Genomic DNA, 12,313 nt, shown 5'->3' on the forward strand with positions numbered 1-12,313 from the left:
GTCAACCAGCAGGTTTAGGTGAGAAAATGGTGGTAATAAGTCGGCTCTTACCGGAGACATCAGCGGAGCTTTCGTCCTGCTGCAGCTGCGTGGCTTCCCTCAGAGACACTGGCGGTCACCACACCCGTGGCCACACCCCTCCGACTTTCAGGTACTATATAATCTCACTAAAACACTAGTAACACAATAGGCAGATAAGGGATTTTCCAGAATTATCCTAGTAAATGTGTCTAATAACATCTGAATCGTTCTCACTGCCCTCGTCTTTTTTTTTTTTTTACTTTTTTCTTCTTTTTTTTCTATAGTCCTTCACTCTCATTATTCTCATCCACAAATCTTTCATCCTCGCTCAAATTAATGGGGAAATTGTCGCTTTCCCAGTCTGAATCGCTCTAGCTGCTGGTGGCTATGATTGTAAACAATCTGAGGATGTGAAGAGCCCTACAACCCGTGACGTCACACGCACATCTTCTGCTACTTCCGGTACAGGCAAGGCTTTTTTATTAGCGACCAAAAGTTGCAAACTTTATCGTCGATGTTGTCTTCTAAATCCTTTCAGCAAAAATATGGCAATATCGCGAAATGATCAAGTATGACACATAGAATGGACCTGGTATCCCCGTTTAAATAAGAAAATCTCATTTCAGTAGGCCTTTAAGAACAGAACTCTTAAAGGGCCTCTTCAAAATTGTTTGTTCTTGGACATTCTTACGGATTTCTCGCTGTTTTTTTGGCTCATCACCCTGTTGGACCCTTGGAAACACATTTGATTTAAAAAAAACCTTGATCAGTTTCAGACATGAAATAGAACATAACCATGTTTCACAAGAGGTCATGTTCTCTGTATGCTTTATGTTTGCCTTCTTAAAGGCCTACTGAAACCCACTACTACCCACCACGCAGTCTGATCGTTTATATATCAATGATGAAATATTAACATTGCAACACATGCCAATACGGCCTTTTTAGTTTACTAAATTGCAATTTTAAATTTCCCGGGAGTTTCTTCTTGAAAACGTCGCGTAATGATGACGTGTACGCTTGACGTCACGGGCTGTTAGGAATAATGAGCGCTGCTCACACACAGAGCTAAAAGCCGTCTGCTTTAACCGCATAATTACACAGTATTTTGGAGATCTGTGTTGCTGAATCTTTTCCAATTTGTTCAATTAATATTGGAGAAGTCAAAGTAGAAAGATGGAGGTTTGAAGCGGTGCACTGCAGCTGCCTTTAGCATCACAAACACAGCCGGTGTTTCCTTGTTTAAAATTCCTGAAGGTGAAGCGAACATGGATCCCGACCACATGTCAACCAGCAGGTTTAGGTGAGAAAATGGTGGTAATAAGTCGGCTCTTACCGGAGACATCAGCGGAGCTTTCGTCCTGCTGCAGCTGCGTGGCTTCCCTCAGAGACACTGGCGGTCACCACACCCGTGGCCACACCCCTCCGACTTTCAGGTACTATATAATCTCACTAAAACACTAGTAACACAATAGGCAGATAAGGGATTTTCCAGAATTATCCTAGTAAATGTGTCTAATAACATCTGAATCGTTCTCACTGCCCTCGTCTTTTTTTTTTTTTTACTTTTTTCTTCTTTTTTTTCTATAGTCCTTCACTCTCATTATTCTCATCCACAAATCTTTCATCCTCGCTCAAATTAATGGGGAAATTGTCGCTTTCTCAGTCTGAATCGCTCTAGCTGCTGGTGGCTATGATTGTAAACAATCTGAGGATGTGAAGAGCCCTACAACCCGTGACGTCACACGCACATCTTCTGCTTCTTCCGGTACAGGCAAGGCTTTTTTATTAGCGACCAAAAGTTGCAAACTTTATCGTCGATGTTGTCTTCTAAATCCTTTCAGCAAAAATATGGCAATATCGCGAAATGATCAAGTATGACACATAGAATGGACCTGGTATCCCCGTTTGAATAAGAAAATCTCATTTCAGTAGGCCTTTAAGAACAGAACTCTTAAAGGGCCTCTTCAAAATTGTTTGTTCTTGGACATTCTTACGGATTTCTCGCTGTTTTTTTGGCTCATCACCCTGTTTGACCCTTGGAAACACATTTGATTTAAAAAAAACCTTGATCAGTTTCAGACATGAAATAGAACATAACCATGTTTCACAAGAGGTCATGTTCTCTGTATGCTTTATGTTTGCTTTCTTAAAGGCCTACTGAAACCCACTACTACCCACCACGCAGTCTGATCGTTTATATATCAATGATGAAATATTAACATTGCAACACATGCCAATACGGCCTTTTTAGTTTACTAAATTGCAATTTTAAATTTTCCGGGAGTTTCTTCTTGAAAACGTCGCGTAATGATGACGTGTATGCTTGACGTCACGGGCTGTTAGGAATAATGAGCGCTGCTCACACACAGAGCTAAAAGCCGTCTGCTTTAACCGCATAATTACACAGTATTTTGGAGATCTGTGTTGCTGAATCTTTTCCAATTTGTTCAATTAATATTGGAGAAGTCAAAGTAGAAAGATGGAGTTGGGAAGCTTTAGCCTTTAGCCACACAAACACACGGTGATTCCTTGTTTAAAACTCACGGAGGTGAAACTTTACTATGATCACAGCGAACATGGATCCCGACTGAATGTCAACCAGCAGGTTTCGGTGAGAAAATGGTGGTTAAAAAGTCACTTCTTACCGGAGATCGGCTAAACTTGTGCGGCCCATAAAGCTGCCGTCGACTTCCCTGAGACACTGCCTGTCAAGACACCCCTGGACAAACCCCTTCGACTATTAGGTACTGTTAAACTCACTAAAACACTAGCAACACAATAGAAAGATAATGGATTTCCCAGAATTATCCTAGTAAATGTGTCTAAAAACATCTGAATCCGTCCCAATGCAATCGCGTTTTTTTTTTTTGTAGTCCGTCGCTATCGATATCCTCAAACACGAATCTTTTATCCTCGCTCAAATTAATGGGGAAATTGTCGTTTTCTCGGTCCGAATAACTGTTTTTGTTGGAGGCTCCCATTAAAAACAATGTGAAGATGTGAGGAGCCATCAACATGTGACGTCATCGTCTGCGACTTCCGGTAGAGGCAGGGCTTTTCTGTTAGCAAGCAAAAGTTACGAACTTTATCGTGGATGTTCTCTACTAAATCATTTCAGCCAAAATTATCAAGTATGACACATAGAATGGACCTGCTATCCCCGTTTAAATAAGAAAATCTCATTTCAGTAGGCCTTTAAACAAACATGAAGGAAGGCAAACTGCCAACAAGCAATTTTGTCTAATCCGTCCATAGACGGCAATGTCTATCGTTTTATTACTTTTGTCAGTTTGAGGCAAGGCTGTAATTACCATTGAGGACACCAAGGTCATGTCCTCCGGATTTTTTTTAAGAGACAAAAGGATGATGCTATGACTGACTGTAAATGTACTTATTATAGGAACTCAGGTGCGCTGTACATCACCATGCGTAGATCATCCTCTCTCAATATGGGATCTTTGGTTATGTACAGCCTGCTACAACTCCAACAACGTTACGCAAAAAACTCCACTTTTACTTTAAACATTATCCGATCCGAAATGTGATGTCAACATAACGTTGACATGATTTCATACGGATGTAAGTAATGTTGCTTTCACCTGAATTAAATTGCAGAAACACACTCTACATAGGGCTTCGCGATCAGGGGAGTGGGGAAGAAGCATATTAAAATGTAAATTATTGAATCACAATGCGCTTTATACAATATCTTACCCCAAATGTATTCCTGGTCACATCAAGCTCTGTTGCTGATTAAAATATGAAGGCAAAATGTCCTCTATGACCTCAGTTGGGCCCATGGTGGACATCATTAGTACTTGTAGTGCAAAGCCTTGAGATCTTAAATTCGAACCCTGGTCGTGGTTGAAAATACGGTCTGTTTTGAAACTTAAGTTTTAATGATGTTAAAATTGTGTAATATGCTAAACTTCACGACATTAATAAAAAAGTGCACTGTTACAAAATTGTGCTTGTTATTAAAGATTTTAGATGAATTATAGTTCAATTAAAGTTTTTGTTATTCAGGAAATCCATTGTGTTGTTCAAAGTAATATAATCTATATGGTGCTGGGATACCCATCATTTCAGCCTTTCAAAGTTTCTCTTCTACAACCAATTTTTGACCTGTGTATTTTTCAATTTCTAGTTACGGCCCTGGTTTGAAATTATTTCAGTGTCCATTGTGGTTTTTTTTCTTCTGTTTAAAGTACCAACCATTTTGTTTGTGTGTATAGTCTCGATAATGGAATTGTACAAACCCCGTTTCCGTATGAGTTGGGAAATTGTGTTTGATGTAAATATAAACGGAATACAATGATTGGCAAATCCTTTTCAACCCATATTCAATTGAATATGCTACAAAGACAACATATTTGATGTTCAAACTGATACCCTTTTTTTGTTGCAAATAATCATTAACTTTAGAATTTGATGCCAGCAACACGTGACAAAGAAGTTGGGAAAAGTGGCAATAAATACTGATAAAGTTAAGGAATGCTCATCAAACCCTTATTTGGAACATTCCACAGGTGTGTAGGCTAATTGGGAACAGGTGGGTGCCATGATTGGGTATAAATACAGCTTCCCGAACAATGCTCAGTCTTCCACAAGAAAGGAAGGGGCGAGGTACACACCTTTGTCCACAACTGCGTGAACAAATAGTCAAAAAGTTTAAGAACAACGTTTCTCAAAGTGCAATTGCAAGAAATGTAGGGATTTCAACATCTACGGTCCATAAAAACATCAAAAGGTTCAGAGAATTTGGAAAAATCACTCCACGTAAGCGGCATGGCCGGAAACGAACGCTGAATGACCGTGACCTTCGATCCCTCAGACAGCACTGTATCAAAAACCGACATCAATCACTAAAGGATATCACCACATGGGCTCAGGATCACTTCAGAAAACCACTGTCACTAAATACAGTTTGTCGCTATATCTGTAAGTGAAAGTTAAAGCTCTACTATGCAAAGCGAAAGCCATTTATCAACAACATCCAGAAAAGCCGCCGGCTTCTCTGGGCCCGAGATCATCTAAGATGGACTGATGCAAAGTGGAAAAGTGTTCTGTGGTCTGACGAGTCCACATTTCAAATTGTTTATGGAAATATTTGACATTGTGTCATCCGGACCAAAGGGGAAGCGAACCAGCCACACTGTTATCGACGCAAAGTTGAAAAGCCAGCATCTGTGGTGGTATGGGGGTGCATTAGTGCCCAAGGCACGGGTAACTTACACATTTGCGAAGGCACCATTAATGCTGAAAGGTACATACAGGTTTTGGAACAACATATGCTGCCATCTAAGCGCCGTCTTTTTCATGGACGCCCCTGCTTATTTCAGCAAGACAATGCCAAGCCACATTCAGCACGTGTTACAACAGCGTGGCTTCATAAAAAAAAGAGTGTTGGTATTTTCCTCGCCTGCCTGCAGTCCAGACCTGTCTCCCATCGAAAATGTGTGGAGCATTATGAAGCGTAAGAGACCCCAGACTGTTGAAAGACTGAAGCTCTACATAAAACAAGAATGGGAAAGAATTCCACATTCAAAGCTTCAACAATTAGTTTCCTCAGTTCCTAAACGTTTATTGAGTGTTGTTAAAAGAAAAGGTGATGTAACACAGTGTTTGAACATGCCTTTTCCAAACTACCCTGACACGTGTTGCAGCCATGAAATTGTAAATTAGTTATTGTTTGCACAAAAAAAAAAATTCAGTTTATGAGTTTGAACATCAAATATCTTGTCTCTATAGTGCATTCAATTGAATATGGGTTGAAAAGGCTTTGCAAATCATTGTATTCCGTTTATATTTATATCTAACACAATTTCCCAACTCATATGGAAACGGGGTTTGTAAAATTACCATCTCTCTGTAAAATGTACCAGACATGCACAATATAATCTCTGACAAAGATGAAAACATGATACTGCTCTTGCATTGGATCTAGATTATGCAGATTATAGGCTCCAGCAACCCCCCGTGATCCCAAAAGGGACAAGCGGTATGAAATGGATGGATGGATGATGTGATCAGTGAATAATTTTGAAGAAGTCCTTTAAAAGCTGTGTGCTGAAGATGCTGATATAAATGTAAATAGGTATAAAATAATCTACTCATAGTTAGAGTACACTGACAGAAATAAGTCTAAAAAACTTACCTTTCCAATCTCACTCTCCAATTTATACTGGTTCAACTGGACACAATTCTGTAAAGGGAAAAACCAAGGTCAATAAGGAACCAAATCATCAATCATTATTATTGCAATTGAACAGAATGTTTCTTTTGTTGTTATTTGACTGACAGGAATTCACAATAAGCAACACACATATTAAGCGTAAGGCCCTCCATAGGGCAGGGGGCCCAACCCCACTTTGCATAATGGGGTGAATATTCAGCAAAAAGCACCAAAGTCAGACTAAAGCAGGAGGAAATAACAGAGGACCAGGGTGCCAGGTTGACAGGAAAATGGTTGACAGCAATCAATTTGACCGATCAGCAGTCAGAGGCAAATTAGAAGCAGGTAGAGAGAGGACCACACAAACAATTCTGCTTAGGGCCCCAAATCGGCCCTGGTGACTGATGTGCAGTAGCCTGATAGATTGTTATTAGTGGGCTTACGTTCCGAGACCACCCAGGAATAGCAAATTACCGCGAGTCATTGAGACGGTTGATAATGTCTAATTTTGACATTATTGTGGGTTATATGGGCTATACTTGTATAGCGCTTTTCTACCTTCAAGGTACTCAAAGCGCTTTGAGACTATTTACTTTATTCACCCATTCACACACCGATGGCGGGAGCTGCCATGTAAGGCCCAGACCCCGACCAATCAGGAGCAAGGGTGAAGTGTCTTGATCTAGGACACAACGGACATGACGAGGTTGGTAGAAGGTGGGGATTGAACCAGGAACCCTCAGGTCCTCTGGCTCACCCCTGCGGCTCGTTCTTCCCCCTGTAAACCCTCCTGCTTGCTTGACGTTCTCATTTGCAGTAAAAGTGAGTGTTGTCATTTTTAGACTTTAGCTCCAATCACGTTCTGGTTTCTCATCAATTTATTTTGTTCACTTGTGATGCAGTAGGCTAACAAGCGAAATTCATAGAACCATAATCCAGGTTTAAACCCCAAAAATATGCTACAGTGTGCATTTATCTGTAGCAAGTACCGGACACAAAGTGATGTTACCTAGAAGTCTCAATGGTTGTGTTTAGTTGAACCTCATAATTGTTGTATTTGAATGATGAAGGCAGCCCTTTACTCTGACTAATCGGACGGACAGATGGAGACTTGTCTGAACATGTTCCAGATAGAATTAGCCAAATGCCATCGTCAAGTACAATACTGTGTTCATGAGGATAATAAAGTGCAACATCTAAAATAGGTTAGGAATAGGTCACCTTCCAACGAGACAACGGGCTTAAAGGCCTACTGAAACCCACTACTACCAACCACGTAGTCTGATAGTTTATATATCAATGATGAAATCTTAGCATTGCAACACATGCCAATACGGCCGGTTTAGTTTACTAAATTGCAATTTTAAATTTCCCGCGAGGTATCCTGTTGAAAACGTCGCGGAATGATGACGCGTATGTTGGTTGGAGCGGACATGTCAGCCCCAGCACCACTCACGGCTAAAAGTCGTCTGTTTTCATCGCATAATTACACTGCATTTTGGATATCTGTGTTGTTGAATCTTTTGCAATTTGTTCAATTAATAATGGAGACTATAAAGAACAATGCTGTTGGTGGAAAGCGGTGGATTGCAGCCGCCGTTAGCAACCGAAACACAGCCGGTGTTTCTTTGTTTGTTGTGAAGCTTTAATACAGAGCGGTCAAGCAAACATGGGTTGTACTTGTATAGCGCTTTTCTACCTTCAAGGTACTCAAAGCGCTTTGACACTACTTCCACATTTACCCATTCACACACACATTCACACACTGATGGAGGGAGCTGCCATGCAAGGCGCCAATCAGCACCCATCAGGAGCAAGGGTGAAGTGTCTTGCTCAGGACACAACGGACGTGACGAGGTTGGTTCCAGGTGGGATTTGAACCAGTGACCCTCGGGTTGCGCACGGCCACTCTCCCACTGCGCCACGCCGTCCCAAACATGCTTCTTTACGTCAACAAGCAGGTTTTTGATTGGTCAGGTTTTGTTTTGGAATTGGATTGCATTGTTATGGTATTGCTGTGTAGTGGTTTATTGGATTGATAAAAACAAAACAAAAATTTTTTTTTTTTAAATGAGAATCGATTCTGAATCGCACAAACGATTCAATTTGTATTCGAATCGATTTTTTCCCACACCCGTAATGGCTAACGATGGACAGATACAAATATATTTTAAATTGTTTCACAGCTAAAATAACAAGTAAATGGTTTCAGAATAACTGCACAAATGGTAGCATTATGAACACGTAAAGATGAATTATTGGTGTGATGCCTTCTGTGCAGGTCACCTTACAACAGGTCTCTGGCCCCAGCCACAAAGCTAAAATAACAAAGAAAGAATTTTTGGGCTTTCTTTAGAGAAATAAATCTATTAGCTTAAATTGTAAAATAACTTTAAGAAGAGCGGAATAAGACTTATAAACCAAATTGACCTATTTCAAGTTCAAAATAACTCACAGACAGTATGATGATAATGAAAGAAGAAAAATAATTCAAAAAACATTATTTAAGGTAAAATAGCATAAATCCACCCTGAAATCTAGCTAAAATACATTTCTAATGCAACTTAAATTCACAAAATGTATGTTAAACATACAAACAATAATTAGAATTAAAGGAAAACTTCCGCTATTCATACAGTATAATGACAGCCAAATAAAAATAAGGTGTTATTATTAAAAACAATGTGGATAAGACATCACTGCTATTTTGATATACTTGAACATAACATTAAGTCATCATATATCCAGGAAAATTAAGCAAAATAGGTAAGAGCCGAAAAAATTTAGATTAAATTTACAACATTTACATAATAGGTATCAATTTGGCTCTATTGAATGGCACAATGGATATAAAAAAATATTATAAATAGGGTTCAAAAAGTGCAAAAAAGTATAATTCTCATAAACAGCATAAACATCATTGCAATAAAGAATAACTTTTTGCTTTTTGAGTGGGGTGGTTTGCAGCCGAGTGTGAAGCTGCTGGGATGAGGATCAGCACCTCCAAATCTGAGGCCATGGTTCTCAGTCGAAAAAGGGTGGACTCCACTGTTGGGTCAGGAGTGAAGTTCTGCCTCAAGTGGAGTAAATCAAGTATCTCGGGGACTTGTTCAGGAGTTAGGAAAGAATGGAACGCAGGATTGACAGACAGGATTGGTGCAGCGTCTGCAGTGATGGAGTCAGTGTACCGATCTGTTGTGGTGAAGAATAATGTATAGGTCAGTCTACGTTCCTACCCTCACCTATGGTCACAAGCTTTGGGTAATGACCGAAAGCACAAGGTCAGGAATACAAATGGCAGAAATGTGTTCCCTCTGCACTGGTATCACCCTCAGGGATAAGGTGAGGATCTCGGTCATCCAGGAGAGACTCAAGAGTAGAGCTGCTGCTCCTTCGCGTCGAGAAGAGCCAGCTGAGATGGCTCGGTCATCGACTATGCATGCCTCCTGGATGCCTCCCTGGTGAGGTGTTTCGGGCATGTACAGCCAGGAGGAGGCCTTGGGGCAGACCTAAAACACGTTGGAGGGTATATGTCTCACAGCTGGCCTGGGAGCACCTCGGTGTCCCCCCTGTAGAACTAGAGGAGGTGGCCAGGGACAGGGAAGTCTGGACATCTCTGCTTTGACTGCTGCCCCCGCAACCCAAACTCGGATAAGGGGCGGAAATGGATGGGAATGACTGGACTCAGTATAATGACAGATCATTAAAAATGTGTTAATTGGGTGTGAATCTGTGTGTGTGCGTGTGTCTGTTTGTGTCTGTGTGTGTGTGTGTGCAGGCGTGCGTGCGTGCGTGTGTGTGTGTGTGTGTGTGAGTGGGGCTGATATAGCATGTGTGCTTTTTGAATGGATCCAGCCATTTGAAAATAGAATAGAATAGAATAGAATAGAAAGTACTTTATTGATCCCTGTGGGAAATTCAGAACCACAGTTCGCTCACAATAAACAATAATAATAATAAATAATATATAATATATGAATAATACAAATATATTCTACATATATTCTACATTTAAATGCAGTCAAAAAGGAACATATGCATTATACAGCGAAGGGAACTGACACTAAGAATCAACTTTGAACAAAATACACCAATCAAGGCAAAGTATATACAAAACCCAAAACCAGTGAAGTTGGCACGTTGTGTAGTTCGTACTTAAAAACAGAATACAATGATTTGCAAAATCTTTTCAACTTATATTCAATTGAATAAACTGCAAAGACAAGATATTTAATGTTTGAACTGAGAAACGTAATTTTTTTTTGCAAATAATCATTAACTTGGAATTTAATGGCAGCAACACATTGCAAACATGTTGGCACAGTGGCATTTTACCACTGTGTTACATGGCCTTTCCTTTTAACAACACTCGGTTATTGTTTGGAACAATTTTTGAAGCTTTTCAGGTGGAAATCTTTCCTATTCTTACTTGATGTACAGCTTAAGTTGTTCAACAGTATCCGTTGTCGTATTTTACACTTCACATTGCACCACTGAGTGACAGGTCTGGACTACAGGCAGGTCAGTCTAGTACCCGCACTCTTACTACGAAGCCATGCTGTTGTAACACATGGCTTGGCATTGTCTTGCTGAAATAAGCAGGGGCGTCCATGACAACGTTGCTTGGATGGCAACATATGTTGCTCCAAAACCTGTTCGTACCTTTCAGCATTAATGGTACCTTCATAGAAGTGTAGATTACCCATGCCCTGAGAACTAATACACCCCAATACCAAATGCTGGCTTGTGAACTGTGAGCCTATAACAGTCTGGATGGTTCTTTTCCTCTTTGTTCCGGGTGACACGGCGTCCACAGTTTCCAAAAACAATTTGAAATGTGCACTCGTAAGACCACAGAACACTTTTACACTTTGTATCAGTCCATCTTAGATGATTTTGGGCCCAGCGAAGCCGGCGTCGTTGCTGGGTGTTGTTGATGAATGGCTTTTGTTTTGCATGATAGATTTAACTTGCACATACAGATGCAGCAACGAACTGTAGTTACTGACAGTGGTTTTTTGGAGTATTCCTGAGCTCATGTGGTGATATCCTTTACACACTGATGTCGCTTTTTGATGCAGTTCCGCCTTAGGCATCGAAGGTTATGGGCTTAGCCGCTTACGTGCAGTGATTTCTCCAGATTTTCTGAACCTTTTGATATTACAGACCTTAGATGGTGAAATCCCAACATTTTTTGCAATAGCTCTTTGACAAATGTTGTTCTTAAACTGTTTAAAAACTTGCTCATGCTTCTGTTCACAAAGTGGAGACCCTTGCCCCATCCTTGTTTGTGAATGACTGAGCATTTCATGGAAGCTGCTTTAATACCCAATCATGGCAACCACCTGTTCCCAATTAACCGGTTACCTGTGGGATGTTCCAAATACGTGTTTGATGAGCATTCCTCAACTTTGTCAGTCATTTTTGCCACCTGTGCCAGCTTTTTTTAAACATGTTGCAGGCATTAAATTCCAAATTAGCTAATATTTGCAAAAAATAAAGTTTTCCAGTTTGAACATTACATTTCTTGTCTTTACAGTCTATTAAAAAAAATATAGATTGAAAATGATTAGTAAATCATTGTATTCTTTTTTTATTTACGATTTACACAACGTGCCAACTTCACTGGTTTTTGGTTTTGAATTTATTTTTTTGCATGTTCTGTGACTGCATGTCATTGAAGTCAATGACTAACGTTAGACGGATAAAAATGTTGTTTAAATTATTTCATTAGACTTACAGCTACTACAGTAGTCTGATACAGATAGTGTGTGTGGAGTTAAAAACTCAGAAGTGTCAGTAATCCATGCCCTACATGGTCAAAATCATTGAAAACTACAATTCCCAGCATGCCCAAGTAAAATGGCCACCAAAATTACTGATTGAATGCACCTGAAAAGGAAGGAGGTTCAGTCAGACTCATTCACCAAACAAGCCACATGGAAGGAAGAACAACAAGCAGCCACAACCGCAAGATCTAGTCTACAAGTTTCTCCAAACACACCAATGAACACACCAGGTGAATATGCTTCATTTGATGACGATCAAAATGCTTTGTTTGATATGCTTAACTCGTACCTGCCAGCTTGTTAATTTGCTTACTGAACTATCTTA

The 12,313-nt window shown here is 40.1% G+C and overlaps 1 protein-coding gene across 5 annotated transcripts in view; it reads right to left on the reverse strand.

Annotated features, from left to right (window-relative positions):
• Positions 1 to 12,313, reverse strand: part of camkk1a (calcium/calmodulin-dependent protein kinase kinase 1, alpha a) — a 202,275-nt gene that overhangs the window by 130,482 nt on the left and 59,480 nt on the right. For all 5 annotated transcript variants that reach the window (XM_061898329.1, XM_061898327.1, XM_061898325.1 and 2 more), the window contains one exon: positions 6,182 to 6,229. In XM_061898329.1, coding sequence (XP_061754313.1) covers positions 6,182 to 6,229 — 48 coding nt within the window. The remainder of the gene's footprint in view (positions 1 to 6,181; positions 6,230 to 12,313) is intronic.

Source organism: Nerophis ophidion, linkage group LG04, assembly GCF_033978795.1.
Source record: "Nerophis ophidion isolate RoL-2023_Sa linkage group LG04, RoL_Noph_v1.0, whole genome shotgun sequence".
Taxonomy (NCBI): domain Eukaryota; kingdom Metazoa; phylum Chordata; class Actinopteri; order Syngnathiformes; family Syngnathidae; genus Nerophis; species Nerophis ophidion.